Source organism: Diadema antillarum, unplaced genomic scaffold (genome assembly GCF_040938485.1).
Source record: "Diadema antillarum isolate AM-2024a unplaced genomic scaffold, OU_Dant_1.0 seq00000368_RagTag, whole genome shotgun sequence".
Taxonomy (NCBI): Eukaryota; Metazoa; Echinodermata; class Echinoidea; order Diadematoida; family Diadematidae; genus Diadema; species Diadema antillarum.
This window is the reverse complement of record NW_027271369.1, coordinates 2,519,230-2,541,039: the sequence shown is the minus strand read 5'-3', so window position 1 is coordinate 2,541,039 and position 21,810 is coordinate 2,519,230. Positions and strand designations below refer to the sequence as shown.

The window sequence follows — 21,810 nt, the reverse complement described above, 5'->3', positions numbered from 1 at the left end:
TGAAGCTCCCTCGACTGCGCGTCTCACATGAAAGAAGAGCAGTTCCGCTAGGCAGCTCCAAAAAGTTTTTTCTTTTTCCTTTTTTCTGGAAAAATCAGTGTCCTCGATCATCACGAAATATGATGACGGCAGTTTGAGTCATTTCTCAGCACATCGCTTCCATTGTGAATTGCTTTTGCACAATCAAATGTTCCTGGAAACCACATGTTACCTCCAGTCCATGACTCATGAATGTGCTTCAGCAGATTCTGTACCCTCACAGGATCCAGTCTTTACTTTGGCGTTGTTGATGTGCACTGCAATCTACAGAAAGACAAAGAAAACAAACATAATGAACAGACGGATCTTTCAAATCTGTGACATTTTATTTCTGGCTGCTACATACCCATCTAGTACTTCTACACATTTATAGGCTACATGAGGATGATTACTCCTTGCAGAATATAAAGGAGAGATCATATTCATTGAACATCACAGTACCATGAATAAATGCCAAGTAACCTTGTCTAAAAGTGCAATCAAATGGCTCATTGAAATCAAGATCAGATGCTTTGAACAAGCTATACTATACATGCTTTTCATGAACAGTGAGGACAAAGAGACGAAAGCAAGACACAAATTCTATGATAGCACAAAGTGCTCATGAAACTTGTTGAGCTTTTTTCTATCACATTAAGTTTTTTGTTTGATACAAAGAAAAAACAGCTACATGTAAAGCACTATTATATGCAATCCTGTTTCATACTCACTTGAGTGACTTGTACTGTTCTTTCTCAAAGTCTGTCTCTGGACTTTCACTTTCATACGAGGCAAGATTGAGAGCTGCAGACAAAGAAAAAACATGAATATATTACTAGATGTAGACAGAATAAAACAACAACAACAACTATAAAGCTCATGGAAGAAAGAATAATGCACAAAATTATGCAATGAGAAAGTTCTCACATGTCTTTACTCTGGCTTTTTGAAGACTTTCATAAAAATTAAGCATTAACTTCTATAAAAACAAACATTGAACACAGTATAACAGCAAAAAGACAAAATCATTACATTATCAAGAACTCAAACTATCAAAAAGGTAAATGGTAAATGAGTTGATGGCCATGATATGAAACTGAAAAAAACAAACAAACTAAGAAATGATCCCCTCTTCTTAACTTACAATTCTCTGAGAATACTGGAGCAGTGAGAAGGTAGTTGAGGGCCTGGCGGTCCCTGGGGTAGGGGCATTCCACCGACCTCCACGTCATGAACTCTGTCACCTGCTTCGCCAGCTGCCAGAATTTCTGTCACAAGCATCAATCATATGAAATCTACCATCAGAACGAGTATGCACAGCTTTAACATTGATATGGACGCTTTTGTTGACAAAAGCTCTATGAGCAGGTTTCAACAATGAAATGTTATGATAACACTTCTGAAAATTCCCTTCACTTCTTCTCAAATCAAAGCAGCATGAATGTCAGGGCAATGATTTGCTGAAATAGAACTGCCATTCTGATATGACTTTAATTGAATAAACTTGAAAATTACATAGTTTATTTACTAATACTGTCATGATCAGACACAGTGCAAAACTTTTGCAAAACTACCAAAGTGTTATTGCTACCTTCAGTTAAGAAATGTGGAAACAAAATAGCCATGTACATAGATCTTTTGATGCATGTAAGATACTTGTAATAGCGGGGAAACTAGTCTGAGGCTCGCCAATCGCTCACCTGGAAGTTGAGGTACCCATTGGGCAGCTTGTTGGAGCAGCCTTCATTGAGGAAGTAGAGGTCCTTGACCAGGAGACTGAAGAATGGGATGACGATCTTGTCACAGGCGCCCTCCTGAGCACTCAGCGCCCGCTGCATTGCTGCCTTCAGGGACTGGCGATACGTGGAAAAGTTCTGGGTGGGGTCCATTTGGTGCTGGGGAGAGAGAAATCCACAAACGAGTCCATGAAATTTAGTAAAGAACCGACATCTCTTTGATATCTCAAAAGTGGAGATAGATTAACACTATTCAACACTTTTTACTGAATTTTATCAATTGCCACTTCATACTTTCATCTCTTCATCGTGATTTTTTTAATACCAGCTTGAGAAATTAAGCAAGCAAAATTGAGAACCTTTAAATACCACTAAGCAGAATTTCATCATTTTGTAGCAAGTACAGAACATTTAGGATAGACACTCATCTGAATACAATTTCTGCACAGTGAGGTAAAAAAAGGAAAAAAAAAATCGAAGACTCATTGATTCATTATACAATGTCGATTTAATACCATCTAGTCTTGTGCCCTTACCTCTAAGACGACGAACTTGTCTGTGTTGATTTTGTTCCATGTCTTCTTTAATCTTGCCACGGGACTCATGTTCAGGCCGGCTGTTGGAAATAGAAACAGGAGAATTTATCAGATTAACAGATTACAATGATAAATGCAATCAGACTTGTCAGCTTGGCAAATTAGCTCTCCTAGATACGATTACTAGCCCATTAACACATGCTTAACCCGTTGAAGACGAATCCTGAGAATTCTCGGGCAGGTGTCTATGGGAAATGCATGTTATAGCAAAATCAGTCCGTCCTCAACAGGATAAGGCCTTGTTTTTCTTTTCTCTTGGGTTTTATACACTGATACTACAGCTCGTACACAGTGGGTCAAAAAGCAGGCAGCGACTTTAATGATAAACGGTAGAACTTTAACACCTGGGACAAAACTATAAACAGCTAATACACTGAAGCATCCAAACTCTAGCAATGTACATGAGTCACATTGACAAGAAAACAGACATACATACAATTGTACATACATACAGACAGACAGACAGACTGGAAGGAAGAGAGGCAGACAAAGAGAAAAATAGACAAAGTGCACACTGAGGAGAAAGTTCACTTACACATGATGGCCATGAGTGAGTTGAAGTTGCCAATGTTGAAGCACTCCCTGGCGACGTCGGTGAAGTACTCGATGAGGCGGGCCCGGTGCTTCTTCTTGATGTGCATGCAGACTTCGGTGGCAACGAGAAAGCTGAGCCGGTTGAACCACTCCACATAGGCCTCGAGGTTCTTGGTCCTCTTCAGGTCCTGGAACTTCAGCTGCTGATCAAGAGAGCCATATACATTTAAGATTAGCAATGGCTAAAGGAAATGTCTCTTTAATGATACAATTGCATAGGGGACCTTTATGGTTCGTTGTGTGAAATCTTGCATAAATGAGTGGAATACCCATGACGAGTTGTATATGCCCATTAATGTTCATAACTATACTGACCTGAGAAGTGTTTCAAGTCTTATTTATTGGAGACTTTGTGCACAGACAAACACAATAGCGTATAATGAACAATTTTGCAAAAATAAGACAAGACAAATATTTATGCACCTAGAACTGGAAAATGACCCCAATAATGAAACAAATAACAAATACAGTCTTCTTTTCAGAGGTCTTACTAAGTGAAAGTGTTTGAGAAAGGCATTGCCACAAAAATCAACACTCACCGTACTGTCTGAGTCGCCTTGCTTGATGAACGATTGCACAAACTCCTCTGGCCCAATATTCGTTAATCTCTCCTGTAAGAGAAAACCAAGGCATTCATGTCACTTGAGGCATAAAAGAAATGACACTAAATACAGCAGAATGCAAATATATCAAATGCATGATAACACACAACTTTTTATATGTAGCATTCCCTACATAATACATTGGTAAAGTAATAGAAAACTTCAAAAGTTCTTTTTTTCTTCTGTCAGACCACACAAAATAGATGCTACAGGATATACATGTATGCTTGGCATCAAAACAACAACTTAAATTATTCATTTTATCAAGCAGAGATCTTCATGTCATTAATTTGAAATCATCTGTTTCTCTTTAACTTGTTTAATTACTCTATATCTTGTCTTTCTGAGCAAAACAGGGCAGAAAAAGAAGGGAGAAAGAAACAAAGAGTGACAAACAAAGTGATACTGGAAAACAAGTAGTAAAGAATGAAAGCATGCAAATAAGAGAGTGAATGAATTGTGTCATATATGAGAGCTTGTGTCTTACCAGTTCTATGTGGGTGAGTTGCTGTGCTAACACATGAGGATGGGGACAGACGTCCATGACGTTCATCTGAAAGGAGGCAGGGTTCGCTCTCAAGGCGTGCATGCGCTCCGCTGCTGCTGTGCTCACCCGTGCCAAGACATCCTCATACTTCTCCAATGTGGCAAGCTAGAGAGATGCAATCATGTAAGGAAAAAAAAATAATCATGAAGAAGCTTGCACTGGTTTGTTTCATGTAACAACGGTGTCATCATGTTTCAAACTTAAGAAATACCTGAATTACATGCTTCTTACAGTCAGCAAAACCTTTGAAAGAACATTTTTGTTATTTTCAGCGAACCTTGGTATAATTTTTTTACAACCTCACACATTACACCTCCCTTTAAAAAAAAAAAAAAATCGATAATTACCCCCAATGAACTTCTTAAGAACCATACATATCATACCAATAGGTAGGCACTACGATGCAAGGGAAGTTCATGATAACCCCACTTATCTAGATAACCCCACTTATCTAGGACAGGCACCTGACAGTAATTATTCATTAGACGCCAAACATGACGAACTACCTGTACCCCCACCTGCGCCAAAATGATCCCCAGACATAAACCCCCTCCCCTGGCACTCACCCTTCTGATTAACCCCTGCATGAGCTGTCCTGCATTCTTCCGGAGGGTGGGGTCAATGGCGATGCACTTTTGGGTGATATCCTTCAGGTGTCTCATCATGCGCTCGTCCCTGAAGTCGTAGGGGAAAGTCTCTGTCCACTCACTGAAAAGAAAGTCGTACAAACTTTTTAGATTCTGTTTTTGTTTACTCAATAATGCATCGCAATCAAAGCAAAAAGTAAATTAGAATCAAATAGAGCAGGAACAATATCAGGATCATTACACACAGGAAGAAAGAGAGAAATTGGCACCATTGTGTCTTGTTCTACAGCTCCATCCTACTAATTGACCTGGATATGTTGGCAGGAGACACCTATTTAGTGCTGATACAAAAGTGTTGTCTGTGCACAAACAACAACAGACCAGGTTTGAAAATCATGTCCCACATTTTTTTTTCACATTCTTTTTTTTTAAAGAATTACAAATTTCTATACATCAACAAAATGTATCAAAAAGAACAAACTGAAAAGTGATGACCTTTATATCCAACTCCCATTCCTATCACTGGTTTCCTACAAATAAGGTCACATGGCGCTGCAAGGTTGGGCCCTGTCGGACACATGAAGGTCAGACTTAACAGAGACAAAAAAAAATCCACCCCAGGGGGAAATGGTATAAACTGGTTGGAGGTCCTCATCAGTCCACAGGAAGAACCGTGCAACTATGCTGCCAGTTGACAGTATGACAGTTATATACTGATAAAAATTGCTGGAGAGTCTGAATAGATTAACTTTTATCCTCAATATTTTCCCCATAATGTGGCATCACAGACATGGAATTTACAGACATAATGAGGGAATATCACTTTTATTGGAACGTGATTCGGGGAAAACTTCAAAGGGATAGTGGTATTTTACAAAGTAGAGTAGTCAGTCCACAGCATGGCACTAAACCAAGATTAGCTCCATACAGAATTAATCACTTGACTTGTAGAGACAACTCATTTAGCATTGATTGAATGGAAAATACTCTGCATTAGCTGTTACAAACTTACCTGAGGAGTTGCATAAGATTTGGACCAAACTTTCTGATCGCCTCTTGATCAAAGTCCTTGGATGTCAACCGCTGTTGTCTGATGCATACCTGCAATGGAGAAGCATGGACGATAAACAATGAGACATGTGACTGCAGTCCACAATGCTGCTGTATACATTCATCCAGATCTGGTCTCACACATTGCGCTTTGAGTGGAATGGTGTCTGTTTTATAGCACACTGTTTAAACTGTCTCAAAGACAGCCCCTACCTTGGATCACACAGACAAAAATAGCGCATGTGATAGGACATTTTGTGTCAATCTCATACCAATGATGACATCCTTTTGAGAAAAATCCCAGAAATTGTAAAATCAGTTCCATTTCCATAGAAACTTACCAAAGGGTAGACAATGGATAATGTACCAACAGTTCAATAATTGCCTATCTGGAAAGATATGTTCAAATGACTGCTGACTGAGAAAACAGCACCAATTTATAGTCGTGGAAAACAGAATCTATGATGTCAAATGTGTCCATGGAAACAATAGCACCATAGCCACTTGTGCAAACAGTAATTTACGTAAAACTGCATGCATCAGGTAAGAAAAGCAGAAAAACATCACCACAGTTCGGTTGAAATGAAACCACAACTGCTAGTCAGTCCCACACAAATATTGACATAGTCGGCCTCTTGGATATGAAAGAGTAAGCAAGAAGGAAGGAAGCTATGGCCGTGACGCCAAACCACTGCTGTTATTGCAAAAACAAGTATCTTGCAGTAATATTAATAATCTAAATCACATTTTCTGCCTGAAATTCTTTTTGACGTTTATGATGCCATGTGTGACGAATAAAAGCAAATTTCATGCTTTTTCCATCGGTCATACCTGGGGATGTGATGGCCTGCTGGAATTGATTTCTTTCCATGCAAAACACACTCCAACTTAGGTGGGAAAAGGAATCTTGTGTCTCTATATGTGCACTTGGCAAGCATTTAATTTTTTTGATAGTTGTTGTTGATATTGTTACGTGAAGTGGAAGTCACGGAAATCAAACCAAAAAGTTTCCTCTGCCGTTTAATGATCAGGATACCCGTCCGTGACAACCATGGCAACTCAATGGCTTATGGATGCCTACAGAGGAACCGGTGGCGGTAATTCAGTCAATAATGGTGTTTTTTTCCTCCTTCTTTCTCAGAGGGACGGGGGCGGGGGGTGGAATGGGGAAAGCAGTGAGTTTGGGTGTTACTTCTTACCTGGCATACATCATTCAGGAGCTGATGTGGCTTGATGAAAAGCCTCGATGTAAGAAGGAAGGCAAACAGGTACGTCCTCTGTCCAACACAAGAGAGATTCAGAGGGAAGAAGTAACAAAACATTAGTCATCGTCATATATACACAATGTTTCCTATTAAATGCCTAGCTGTTACACATTATGACTTTCAATACTATGCCTCAAGTGCATAGGGAGCCTAGAGGCTGAAAAACACTACACTACACTGCGCACAACAATCACAGAGAAAAAAAAATGAAGCTATATGTGGGCGTTTGTGTACACAAAAACTTTTTGTGTTCTACATTCAAAGGGCTGCAAAAGTCTCCGTGGGAAATAGATTGTTTCCATAGTATTAAATACACGTATCTCCACGAGCACAAATATCCAAATATGTACAGGTGTAATACATACACATATCCCAAGAGGAAAATGCATTTTACACAAGATACTCTTACTGGTAGCAAAAATTTCACAGAATAAGAGCAGATTTGACAATCGTGATCAAATAGTGTATCCATTACATAAGAGGAATCATTCCTGTTGATCAGTGTAGAAGCTATCACTATTGAACTCATAAGAAATCTTAAGAATAACACCAGGTGGGACTGAAGACTAAATTTTGGAACTTATGACACATGTTTTGTGTGCTAGCAAAGGTCATTTACTTTGATGCAGCCAACAATATCTCCCCAAATGTGGCATTAAAAAAAATAGAAGGACAAAAAGATGATGGGAATCAGAACTTGATGCTGTGTTTGCTTTGTCTTCATTTACAGAAAGGTGTGTGCTTCCCACGTTGAAACTCCTGTTTTCTGTGTTCAAGCATGCATGAAGTATCATGTCATGCACACACCAATATTCCTCCCTCTCAGCCACATTGTCCTTCTGAACAAGTTTAGACTGAAACAAACACCATTTCCATAGAAACCTATGCCAGTAATATGCACCTTCCTTTTGGCCCAAGTAGCCCCTGTGACGTTGATTGTGGTCACACTGAATTAAACCACACGGGGACTATAATTGAAGGCTAAATTTCCGGATGTGAAACACGACACTGAGCCGCAACGTCCTCTTCCGCTCTGGACAAACCCAGTAACTTGCTACTGTGCACACCTTTCACATAATTATTTTCAGGGCAGGTTAGTTCACACTGGAACTGATTGGAACAGCAATGGCACAAGCTTTAGGCCTACATTTGGCCAGTGTGAAGAATGAAGGATTCAGAGGTTTAAAGAATTGCAAGATAAAGTCTATCACTTTCTTTTCCCATTAACATTCTGTAGAATCCTTCTGCAAATTGGAAAGACTACTGTACAGCGTGTATATGCCACATAAGGAAGTGTATGTCCCTGTGCGGTTCATTGATATGAACGCAAAGCTCTTGTGTCATGGGAAGTTCTGAAGAAGTTTGAACCAGATGTGAAATGAGCTGGATGCCTTGAAGTAAGAGAGTGATCGGAACTGGAAAAGGGAAAGTGAAAAAAGGTTGGGGGGGGGGGGGAGGGGCTGGTGGCAGGAACCCCTCAGGGATTCCCCAGGGAAGTGGGCAGTGACATCATCACTGTGTCTTGAATCAAATCAAATACCAAGCTTGACAAGATCACAATCATACAGTTGGTTGTAAAGGCCATGCAGATTGCTTTCAAGTATGGGTATCTCTCCACAACATCAAAGAGCTGAGAAGGGTAGATGATGATAATAATCAACCAACCCTTGTGAACTACACTTGTTGTTCTAGAGGCAAGTTCAGCAGCCCCTTCCATGCACATATTACCTCTTTCAGTCAGTTTCATTTCTCAACATCTTGATATTAATCACATAATCAGGACAGGGCGGTAAGAAGCGTGCCGGAGTGAGACACACGTGGCCTAACACGGACAGACGGAGGAGGGTGTATTGTGGGGAGTATGAAAGGAGGCACAATGGCTGCACACAACCAGGAGTGCTTGCCACATCTGCCACTTCAGATTTGATGAATGACAAGGGCAGAAGTCTTACCCCACCCTCTCCAAGTGATCCTACACAGGGCAAACTTATCACATCATTTGTAGGCAAACAGGCCAAACAATTAATACCAGTTTTGCAGGAATAAACATTTTATATTTTATTTTCATCCAATTTTCACAGGTTTTGAATAGTATACTATTCATTTCTAGGTCTGATACATAATCAGTCCTGTGTTGTAAAAGAGGAAGCTAGGTTTGCGGCAACACCATAATTGGGCCATAGATTCAGTTTTAGGGTGTCTTGAGCTACCCCATGCTGCAGTATAAAAACTGACTCCTGCAGTGCTATTCCAGGTCTGGATATTTTGAACGGGTGGCAGGGTAACAAGTGTGACAATAAAATCTCTGATGTTTTTGCCACTACTAAAGACTATAATTATTTGACCAAATTCATCATTAGTTGACAGCATCAATAATTCTATATGTCTCTTTGAACAACCACTTTAATAGCAACCATATTTGTTGTTGTTCGCTCTATTGGTCGTTTGTTATGGGGTCCCTCCCTAACCATACACGATTGCTCAGGTCCAACCACCGACACAATCAACGGAGGTTGGACATCATAGTCTTGCTTGGCTGCACCAATAATGCAGCCCGAAGGCCTCAAAATAGAAACGCAACTCAACTGAGAAAAACAAAAAATAAAAACACACATACTTCATGGATGCAGCATGCCATAGCCATGACTGATCACAGCTACAGCAATGTAGTCACATCACTGAGAAAATTCTTCCCCATTTTCTTTTTTTATACATGTATATATCTATATATAAGCAAAACATATGCATTTATTGAAAAAAGCCTGTAGGCCTGACTTGATTTCCATCAAAATATAAGGGGAAAATTTTGTATCAAAATATTAATCAATCACTGATTTCATTTTGACAATTTTTTTTCTTTCTTTCTTTTCTGGCTGTTGCTGCTGCAGCAAATTTGTCTTGTGGTCTCAGGCTTGAGATGGATAGGAATAATCTTCTTCTACTCACATCAGGATAGTACGTTGCCGTAGGAACAAGGTGTTGTACAAAGGCCTCCAGCGTACCAGACACCAGGATGCCATCTTGGTAGACCAACGCCTGGAGAAGAGATAAAAAGCAATAGAGACATATCAATGAAAGTGCTGAAAGTATTTAAAAAAAAGATGAATGGTAAGTTGCAGAACAGTCAATGCGAGACTCACTAATCGACGGTTGATTTTGGGGACAATCAACGCAGAAAGCTGTGCCATGCCATGAGAAGAACGAGGCCTCTGAAATGGTGTACCAGTGGTATCCTTCATCACAAAGCAGCAGTCAGCACACTACCAGCCTAAAAACCTCCAACCAGCCCGCTACTCCCCACGAGTGCACAATCAAATCTGTCAGCGTCCACAAACCCACGTCTGAGCTCGCTGACAAATTTCTTGCAAGTTGTGTGTTTCTCTGTGGTTTTCCACCAAATTTTGCAGAAAATTCAACAAACATCTGTAACCCTTTTGTTGACAGGCCATACAGAAATTTTTCCTACTTGAACATGATTTTGTAAATGCAGTCTGGCGTTTGGAGACACGCATGATTGATTACATTGTTAAGCAGAAGCGATGGATACATGTACAATAAAAGTCAAGGCTGTAAAAGGCTGATCTGACTCAAACAAATAGGGAGTTGTTTTTACAACCTCAAGATTTACAACATAATCCAGGCCCCAGAAGAGAAGGGGTCAAATGCAGATTTGGAGGGAGACTGAATCAACACATTCCAGAAATGTCTTGACAGGAGGAATTCACCCACATTCTTGACCTCGCCTGACCTTCCTCTCAAGTTTGTTGTCATAGCAACCGGTGCAGGCACTGAGCCATCTTGATGAGGGATGCCAGGAGATGATGGTCCAAGTGGGAGATGGTTGTTTTGGAGAATCACATACTACAAGGATGCTACTGGCTGGTTGTGGCTTCAGACTTCAGAAATAATAATGATAATAAAAGAAAAAGCTGAAGATGCATTTCTTTGGTACCAGATGGTATATAAAAAGTTAAAAGTTAACAAATGCCAAAAGAGAGAGAGAGAGAGAGATTGAAGAAAAAGGAGGAGATATACAGTGTAAGTGTACTCTGCTCTTCAGTAAAAAGATGTCTAAAAGGAAAAAATTGGTTTGGAGACTATTTGCGAGGAGGGCATCATAAGTTCTTTGATGCCCAAGATTAGTCACAGCTGAGAGAGAGAAAAAAAAAGAAAGGGGGCACTGAAACAAAGACTTCAATTGCACAATATTACTCTACTGTTTGTGCATTCACTGTGATAACAGATCAAGAGGAATACTACGTTTCTATGAACTTCACAGCCTGAGACAATGGCACCATTACGATCCTTTGTCAATTGTCTGGATGAATCTTTGTGATTCTAACAAACAGGAACTACACAGGTGAACCTCACACTAACAAATCCATATGCCATTAGGTTAGCCAAACAACGAGTGCGAGAGACATAGGCCTACAACAAGAGAGAAGAAAATAGGAAAACCAAAATGCTTTGTTTTTAGGAATCGGTCATCTCAAGTATCATATGCCCTAAATATGGTGGAAGTCATATGTTGGGTTCAGTTCCTGACCCGAGAGACCTACATGTAGGTATTGCTCATCACTATTATCAGAATCTCAACAAACCACAATTACTGCACGTTACAAATAAACACAAGAGTCATTAAGCACTTCCATTATGACATCATGACAATATGAGAACTAGGCCATTGGTCAAGTTTTCATTTTTCCTAAACTCCCCTGAGATTCAAACTCAAGACCACAAAGCTGACACTTTCCCTTACTACAACCCATGCCCCCACACTGTATGATATGTCAGTGTGGAAAGCGAGAAGGATTCCAATTCAAAGCTGTGGTTGATTACCGATATATCAACACCAGACCTGGATCAGCAATTATCAGCGTACAAAACTGGCACCAAATCTAGCAGCCAAAGCATGGTACGACAATTAAATCACCAAAGGACAGGATATTGATGGCTATGTAGAGAAAATAGAAAGTCAATCAAGCCATGGCAGACACTGTACTTTATTAATAGGGTATAGAGAAGACCAGCAGTGCAGCTGAATATAGGTAACTTTATACACAATGGGCCAAGGTTCTTTGCACTCAATTCCAATAGAGTTCTGGTGCTGGAAATGGTTCACACACGTGTGCATGCACACGATTGTTGACCATACAGGAGGGCAACCAGCTATTACTATTAATATTAATCTCACTGACCTTGAAAATTTAATTCCCCAACACCTGTGGTTGATTAGAATATTTATAGGGCTTGAAAGTGCCATAATTTGGGCCCTGAGCCACAACGACAACACGAACCAATTTAACCTGTATGCCTCAACACGTTGTACAGAGATGCACAGCCACTAGAATAATCTTTGATAAAAACATGATCACAACTTCATGAAGCTTGCTTGAACACTCCTGAATCTTGAGGCATACCTTGATGTCACGGAAGGACATGGTGTTTGAAAGTGACCCCACTGATTGCGATTTGACCAAGTAATGAGAGAGAACAGAGACCAGACTACAAACATACCTTGCTCTGCTGGATGAGTAATCCCCGCATCTTGTGCTCGCGGCTCAAAGCTGCCAATTCCTTCATGTTTTTTAATGAGTGTATGTTCGCAAGACAATAAGAATAAGACACAGCTTCCAAAAGAATCTTGGCTTCTCTTATCTTGATCAAATCACCATAAGGAGTGCAAACTGCAATGTTTTCAAAACCAGTCTGCCAAGCTTACAAGTTCCGTTTCTCCGTCCCGCTCAAAGTTGTTCACAGACAATGTCACGATGTATCTTTCGCAAGACCTTTTTATATCCTGGAGTGTTGCAAAATGGTTAACGTCCATTAAAGAATACTACGTATGTCATCTGATCATCTCCAAGTGACTGCTTTCAATTTCGAACACCAATCTACGTGATGTTCAGCATGGCAGGCAGCCAATACTAACTCTCGCACCAGAGTGTGAAGTCAATATTTCTGACGTAGCGATCAGCGATACTAGCAGGCCCATCAAAACCAGATGAATAAGAATAACCTATCGGAGCCCAGATATTTCAATGAGCCTCCCACTTCCGACTCTACACTTCCGCTTCTGACTGCGAGACGTCACAAAACTACTTCCCCCTTGCAATTATTTTTGGTCACTAAACTATACACCACCAGGAAATTATCGTGTTGCTATTTTAGTACTATAGATGAGGATACTTAGCACTTGTGTATGCATAATTAAGGATCTATATGGTCACAGCGGCAAGAGAATGAAAGAAGGGTCAAAATGAAAACAATACTGTTTGTTTAGAGTGGAGTGTTGTGAGTGGGTGTTTGTTATAGGGAAAAAAAGGGGGATTTTGATAATCATGGGGGACATGCTAGAATTGAATACAATGTCAACAGAAGAAAAGATGACTCCTGGAGAGTAATAACACACAAGATGTTGACACGAAACATGACAAAATCCTGAGCACGTTGACGAATGCCACTATGGGCATTTGAGTTTCAGTCAATCAAGCTGGGAACAATTACAAAAAGAAGAAAGGAGCTAGATAACGTACAGTAACAGAGAGAACAGGACAGAGATGGGGATGAGCACACAAACAGGTGGTACTTGACAGGAAGAGGGATCAGGGGGGCGTTTCATCAACGAGTTCGTCGGAGGTTTTCACCGACAAATTTGCTATCAGCCAATCAGACGCAAGGATTTCAGTAGCTTTTAACAGTTGTCAGTGTAAATCACTGACAAAACGGTCCCCAGAACACACAGGAAACAAGGAATGACACTAAAAGTAGATAGTCACCAATCCTTAAAATTTTCCAACAGCACCAGTACCAACACCTCCAGTACCTCCTCCTCCTCCTCGCCTCCTCCTCCTCGCCTCCTCCTCTTCCAACTCTCCACCACCTCTTCTCCCCCCTCCTCCTCCTCCTCTTCTTATCCTAATTCTTCATCATTTTCTTCTTTTTTGTTCATCTTCTTCTTTTCTCCTCTTTATCTTCCACCTTAAATTATTTTCCCTCTCCACATCTTTCAGATGACGAACTTCTTCTCCTACATTTGAGTTTCAGTTATGACAGGGAGGTGAGCGTGATAAACAATCTACTTGAGAGTATTGCTAGTAAAGAGCACACTGATAACGCTGAGATAAGAATATGAAACAATGTGCGCACTCACTTTCGATGTTGACGAGGCACATTTTGGTAATTGATGCAAAATTTTATTAATAGATTCATGGTAATATGAAAGCAAAACTTGAATGTGTTAATATTCATGGTGATCATGTGATACATGATGAACACTTGCATGCACAAAATCATACCCACAGAAAAATGTACTGATTTGTTTTTCCGCGCTAATCTATAAAGTTTTCATCAAAAATGCCTGTTTTTATGTGATTCTGTATGTTGCACAAATTTAACAAGAGACCCGCGGGTCTAGCGCTCACCTGAGTATCGCAAGTTCACCTTTCACGCAGTCACTAATCTAAATTATTCACAGCTCTACCAAAATTTGACCAGGCACTCTCAAGTAGAAGATGAAAATGTACAATAAGGTCCCATTTTTTTAAAGATTCCTTAATTTGGGGGGATTGGGGCCCCCTGGGGCCCTCTGGGTGGGGCATGGTGCTCATTTTGATAAATTGTGATCCTGATCCCCTAGGGATGCTACTTGCCAAGTTTGACGAAAATCCATCATGAGGTTTTCAGGAAGAAGATGAAAATGTACAATTTAGGCCCCCATTTGGACCTTCCCAACCACCCCCCCCCCCACTCCCCGAGGGGCACCCCTGGATCTCCTATGAACAAACTTGAAACTACAGTCATTAATGTACTCACTCATAGTATTATCTTAGCTCTATAACTTCTGATACTAGAGAAGATTTTAAAAGATTCCTTCATTTTGGGGGTGTGGGCCCCCCGGGGGCCCCCTGGGTGGGGCATGGTGCCCATTTTAACAAATTGAGATCCTAACCCCTTAGGGATGCTACCTGCCAAGTTTGGTGAAAATGGGTCATGGGGTTCTCAAGAAGATAAAAATGTACAATTTAGGCCCCATTAGGATCCCTCCTCACCCCCCTCCCCTGGGTCCCAAGGGGGGCACCCCTGATTCTGCCATGAACAAACTTGAAACTACAGTCATTAATGTACAAACTCATAGTATTAACTTAGCTCTATCACTTATGGTTCTAGAGAAGAAGATTTTTACAGATTCCTTAATTTTGGGGGATTTGGGCCCCCTGGGGCCCCCTGGGTGGGGCATGGTGCCCATTTTAACAAATTGGGTTCCTAACCCCCTAGGGATGCTAGCTGCCAAGTTTGGTGAAAATGGGTCATGGGATTCTTAAGAAGAAGATGAAAATGTACAATATAGGCCCCATTAGAACCCCTCCCCACCCCCCTCCCCTGGGTCCCAAGGGGGGCACCCCTGATTCTGCCATGAACAAACTTGAAACTACAGTCATCAATGTACTAACTCATAGTATTAACTTAGCTCTATCACTTATGGTTCTAGAGAAGAAGATTTTTACAGATTCCTTAATTTTGGGGGGTTTGGGCCCCCTGGGGCCCCCTGGGTGGGGCATGGTGCCCATTTTAACAAATTGGGTTCCTAACCCCCTAGGGATGCTAGCTGCCAAGTTTGGTGAAAATGGGTCATGGGATTCTTAAGAAGAAGATGAAAATGTACAATATAGGCCCCATTAGAACCCCTCCCCACCCCCCTCCCCTGGGTCCCAAGGGGGGCACCCCTGATTCTGCCATGAACAAACTTGAAACTACAGTCATCAATGTACTAACTCATAGTATTAACTTAGCTCTATCACTTCTGGTTCTAGAGAAGAAGATTTTTACAGATTCCTTAATTTTGGGGGGTTTGGGCCCCCCTGGGGGCCCCCTGGGTGGGGCATGGTGCCCATTTTAACAAATTGAGTTCCTAACCCCCTAGGGATGCTACCTGCCAAGTTTGATGAAAATCGGTCTTGGGGTTTTCAAGAAGAAGATGAAAATGTAAAAAGTTTACGCACGACGCACGACGGACGACGCACGACGGACGACGGACGACGGACGACGGACGACGGACGACGCACGACGCACGACGCACGACGCACGACGGACGCCGGACGAAGGGCGATCGCAATAGCTCACTTGAGCCTTTGGCTCAGGTGAGCTAAAAAGCATGTAAAAAGGAGAATTTCTTAAATTGAATAATAAATTGATTGCACTGAGTTTGATGGAATCAAATGATTTGAATTAATTGGAGCAAAAACCCCTCAGACAGGTATGCAATGTACAACATACAATGTATGATACAAGTGCCTGGAAATAAGGTTACACATGTCATGTTGTACGTATGCATACCATATGACCATTACATCATAGTGCCCTTGTTTACTTTACAATTTCGTATTGGGTTGATCTTAACCAATCAGATCTCTCACTTTCTCCATACAGCTATATGTTTGCACTTACATAAATAAATAATATAAACCTACAAACTGTATATCACACATGTGACATAGACATTATTTTCAGATCATGTTGCACACATTCTTCTGCTCGGCAATTATAGAAACACTTGAACTCGAAAGGAAAACACTTGAAGTGGTATGACACAAATAGAGCCGTTTCTGGAGTACGTCAGGATAAGAATCGCGTCACATGGTAGAAATCTGAGAAGCATACACCAGACTGATCTGTGTCATGTGAGCACTGAGGTGTCAGCTGACAAAAGAGAGAGAATCCTGTTTGAGTGAAAGACAACGTTGAGGGGTTTCACACTTGCCAAAGAACTCGTTTGAGGCCACCCACATCTCTGAAGTGCATTTTAAATCATGTTCAGATAATGGAAAATGACTTTCCATACACAAAAACACTGTTCCCTGTTACTCAATATGCAACTCTCTGTATGCTGGACACCACATACATGGACATGAATAGGGCCTCTCCCTATTTTGCAAACAAATCGGGACTTGCAAGTGTTCAAATTCCAGATTGAGAAGCACAGCAATGAATAAGAAGTAGGCCTAAGTATTATTCCTTAATACTAGGAAAGAATTTAGTGACTTTCCACCTAGGAAATGACATATAGGGGACCTAAGGCATTTATGTAATGGATGGTAAGAATTTTCTTTAATTGTTAATTTGTGACTATCACTTGACTTGCATAATTTTCAAAGAAAAAACACCGTAAAATATCATGTGGAAGAGTGAGCACACACCATAATAGACATGAACTAAAGGGCATATTATTAGCCCCCCCCCCCCATAATGTTGAAAGTTATACAAAAAGAGGCCAAACCATTCAGATTACAAATGAGAACCAGAAAAAAAAAACCCAAGGTATTTTAACACCTCCTTGGCCCAAGATTGGTCAAACATGACACGAGAAATGTTTTTCAGAGAAATATGGCTCAAGTTTGACTTCAGAAAGAAAAAGAAAGAGCAGACTCAATTAGCGGGAAAAGTTTTTCTCAACATAGGCCTACTTATGAACAAGTTCTCTGTAAATGTGAAAGCATGATTGTCCTACAGTTACAAACCCGGACATTGCATCCCAGGGCACTCTGTTCTGTGTACATCAAGTAATGATACAGCAGACAAGGAAAGAAAGAAATTACTCTTCAATGGATCATTCTGAATTAGGCAATCAGTTTTCCCTTCTCTAGAGAGGCAAAGGTCCCATGGTGATGGGAATTTAACAGGATGTTTGCTCATTCCCAAGTGTTTTGCACAATGCAGCTCTGGATCCTGGTTTGAAGTCAGGACTCTTCAAATGAAAGAAATGTGATATTTGTTGCAGCTCAATTTCTTGTTGCCGCATAATCATTACTACAGCTATTATGTGAGCATCATCATTTTCAATCACAACCAAGCATATCCTACAAGATCTGTTTTTCTTTTTGTACCTTTCCAGGCAGGGCTGCCAACTCTCATGCCATTAGTTTGAGGCTCACGCCGTTCACCAAATTTTAACTGTCTCACTCTGATGAAAGAATTCTCAAACTGAACCCCCAAAAACGGAAAGTAAAAAAAAAAAAGAAATATCCCCCAAATTCCTAATTTGATATGCCCAAACCCAAACTTTCGAGATTTCCCACAGGCCACTGTCTCTATGCATGTGTTGAAATCTTGACTGAAGTATGCACAAGAGTGCATCAAAATTGTTAAAGCTACCTCCAGTGGAAAGGGGGGGGGGGGGGCGGATGGAAGACACTCTCCTTCCACACCATCCCCACCACCCTCACTTTGATCCATCGGGTTTGGTCTCTCCAAGGAGGTACTCGCTCCCTCACAGTGTCTCACCCCAAACTCTCACTGGAGTTTGGAAGCCTTGCCTTTCTCAATCCAAGGAGGTGAGAGAACACCTCCCTGCTCAATCCAACCCATAATGCACCCCCAGTGAAGTTCCCCTCCACGACCCACCTATCCACGCAATGGTATATAGATACAGACTCTGTCACTTCTGACTACCAACACTGAGGGGAATCCCCAACATTGAAGCTCTTTTCCCCATTTCACAGTGTGGACAATTTCCTGTTGTTTATCTGAAACTAAACTTTTATCTCTTTCCCTCTCTTTTTGGTGAAAACTATGAAAGATAAATATTGCAAAATTCCCTCTACAGATGACGTGGGCGAGTCTCCTTCTCAGGCAGGAAAACAAGAAATGCATACCAAAATCAAGGACAAGTGTAAAAATTACCAGAGTTGTTTGTGTCATGCTGCAACCTGAGACGTGCAGCGTGACTTTCGCTTTTCACCAGTCACATGTACTGTATACAAATAAAACAATGTCAGCAAGATAGAGAGAAACATCATGTTGAATTCCCCTAAAGCAGAAACAAAGCCCAAGTAGAAGCAATATAAAATAATATGAGTTAATTTTCTTGGCTAACAGGTCTAAAAATAAAATCTGTCCAGGCACGTGACTTGTCAATTGAAGCTTTCTTCATTGCCTTTGACTGGATACCTTTTTGTCACGACTTCTTTCTTTTTCTTCAGAACTTGTTCAGGTTAAGGGAAAGTTCTTTGCATGGTGAATAGACAGTAACTACAACATGACACCTATAAATTCTTATTGTTCGGCAGACATATTTTCATATGATTCCATATACAATGATTTACAAGTAATGACAATCCCTGTTACAATCAACATTGACACATTTATATTTAGCCCTACATCATTAGGTAGAAAAGGATAACTCATGGAACCAGGGTAAAACATCGACAGCCCAGGTAATCACCTCAAGGTGCAAATAATGCAGAACTTTCAGATCAGTGTCATATCAAAATCTACAAACTTTAAATTATGTTTGTGATGTTGATAACCACTCCTGCCTTTTACCTCAACCTCTGCTTCTACCTTTACCTTTTATCTTTAGGTTACAGCTCGTTATTCCGAAGGTTCGTTATTCTGAAGGCTCTTTAATCCGAAGATTTGTTATTCCGAAGGTTCATTTTTCCGAATTTCATTTTCGGATTAAGGAATCTTCGGAATAACGAACCTTCGGAATAACGCCACAAATGTTCGGATTAATGAACCCTTTTTCATTTTCGGATTAATGAACCTCTAGGTATAGGGAATTTGTGTGTTTCTGATTAACAACCCTTCGGAATAACGAACCTTCGGAATAGCGAGCCTTCAGAATAACGAACAGCACCCTTATCTTTACCCCATCCACATCCTATATGGCCCTACCTCTATCCCTATGGCCCTACCCCATCCTCTGCTTAAATTCTTGCCCCCATCCTCTGCTTCAATTCTTGCCCCCATCCTTACCCAAGTCTACCCCTACCCCCATCTTCTGCCAACATTCTCTGCCACAATCCCTATCCCAATATACATGTACATGTACTTGCCCCCATCCTTATCTCACCCTTACCTTATCCTTGCTCCCATTCTTTACCCCCATCCTCTGTTCCAATCCTCTCCCCCACCCTGACCCCATTCTCTGTCTTCATCCTTACCCTTCCCTCCGCCCTAATCCTTATCCCATCCTTTGTCTTACTCCTTACCTTTTTTTCTACCCCTACCCCTAACTAATTCTCTGGTCTTATCCTTTCCCAGATTGATTTTTTTTTTTTTACTTTAGTCCAAGCTTCCATCTCTCAGAAAGTGTATTTTTCAGTTGAAAATTATTCACTCACAGGTGGGTGGGAAAAGTGAAAGGGAGGCGGAGCTAGCAGTATAAGTACCAAGTCTTAAAACATGAAAGAGCGTTCGCTTTCACAGTGCTTCTAAACCCACTACGTGGAACTTTGTACTTCATTATTTCATGATAATGTTGAGACATGAAATCTCTGAGACTGGAAGGCTAAGGGCCCTTCATGCCTTACACTGGGCATTTCCCTGTTTGGAGAAATGGAACAGAAACCTCCTACGCAATCCTGTTGGGCAACGATGAATGTCTGGGTTTATTGACGAAGTGGGTCATTACATTTTTGTCATGGGTGGTGAAACCGAGAACTCTAGTGACTTAAAGTGACATTCCATATGCTTACCACAATAAAGTACACCTCATTGAACAGAATCAATCACATAAACGAAAGTGGTAAACATTTCATTACAATCAGATATAGGGCCTAGAGTTTGAAATATATTGACTTTTTATTTAAATTTTCCCATATAATGGATGCTTTCTTGAAATATGATATATACACACTTGATGAGGTGTTGATGTAAGAACCTCACAAGTACTCCACTGTCTTCCACACAAATCTTCATCAAATACATATACATATGTTAAATATAATCATAAGAAATATATCAAAATCTCATTTAATTTACTTAACGACTTCCACAGGGCGAGCTCGCAGGTTCTTGTCTATCAATCAAAATATGATCTCAGGCTACTTTTCAAAATAAAGACCAGTAAGAAACTTACGGGGTGATGATATTACCTCACATAATTTGCCAACATATGGTTGCCACCAACATCAGTCTTACAAGAACATGTCTAACTTTGAAATTCTAAAATGTATCTTCTAAAAATGCCTACCATTCTGAATATCAAATCTTACTTGAGTCACTTTATTATAAAGTCAACTTGAACATTGGAGTGGATTTTCCCTTTAAAATGTTTTCAATGATCTACTCCTCAGCACGGCTGAAGAAAACAAGATCATCATTGTCAACCCATCTGACAGTGAGTCATTGACCGTTAAAATACTGATTATCTCATTACTCCAGGTTCATAGGATCATATCTCTATGATATCTTTTCTCCTTTTCTCTCTCTCTTTTTTTTTTTTTGGGGGGGGGAGGGGGTTGGGTTGGGGAGCAGGATGGTGGGTCTATGGAGTTCAATGCCTACCCCACCCATAACAACCTCAAAAAAATATTGATTCTCCCTTTTATGTACATGTATGATTCCACATATGTTTCTTCTCTTACATTTCAAAAAAATAACGTACTTTAGTCTGCAAAAACAACAATAACAACCTCATTCTCACACCTATAGAGACAACTATAGAAGAAGATATCCAGTGGAAACAGGGAGGTAATCACGAAGTACATTGATTAGAGGTGGTCTTTGCACAAAGGTCCAAAAAGGTGACAGAGTCAAGTCAGCTCCAGAAGATTTGACTGTACATTGTAGACTGGCAACACGCCCAGAAGTGAAGTTTGAGTACTGAATTACAAAGCACCTTTATGTCAAGGTAGAAACTGAATAGAACTACAATGTACTTCTTCTGAAGAGATGATGCATTCTCAGAATTTGTGAATCCTGTTTAACAAGATTTTTTTTTCCAAGAAATTGCGCTACATGTATGTCCAGTCAAGATCTCACGCCAAAATTGTATCCACTGGATATTCATTATATTGCTATATAGTATGTC

General features: G+C 40.6%; 1 protein-coding gene across 1 annotated transcript in view; it reads right to left on the bottom strand.

Annotated features, from left to right (window-relative positions):
• Positions 1-745: 745 nt before the first annotated feature.
• The window catches only part of LOC139731325 (ras-GEF domain-containing family member 1B-like), a 128,851-nt gene continuing 107,786 nt past the window's right edge, over positions 746-21,810 (bottom strand). The window contains exons 4-14 of the mRNA XM_071642214.1: positions 9,942-10,031; positions 6,930-7,007; positions 5,693-5,781; positions 4,660-4,801; positions 4,034-4,198; positions 3,484-3,555; positions 2,886-3,084; positions 2,291-2,370; positions 1,719-1,913; positions 1,163-1,286; positions 746-822 (exon numbers count right to left, since the gene is read on the bottom strand). Of these exons, the coding sequence (XP_071498315.1) occupies positions 746-822; positions 1,163-1,286; positions 1,719-1,913; positions 2,291-2,370; positions 2,886-3,084; positions 3,484-3,555; positions 4,034-4,198; positions 4,660-4,801; positions 5,693-5,781; positions 6,930-7,007; positions 9,942-10,031 (1,311 nt within the window). The remainder of the gene's footprint in view (positions 823-1,162; positions 1,287-1,718; positions 1,914-2,290; positions 2,371-2,885; positions 3,085-3,483; positions 3,556-4,033; positions 4,199-4,659; positions 4,802-5,692; positions 5,782-6,929; positions 7,008-9,941; positions 10,032-21,810) is intronic.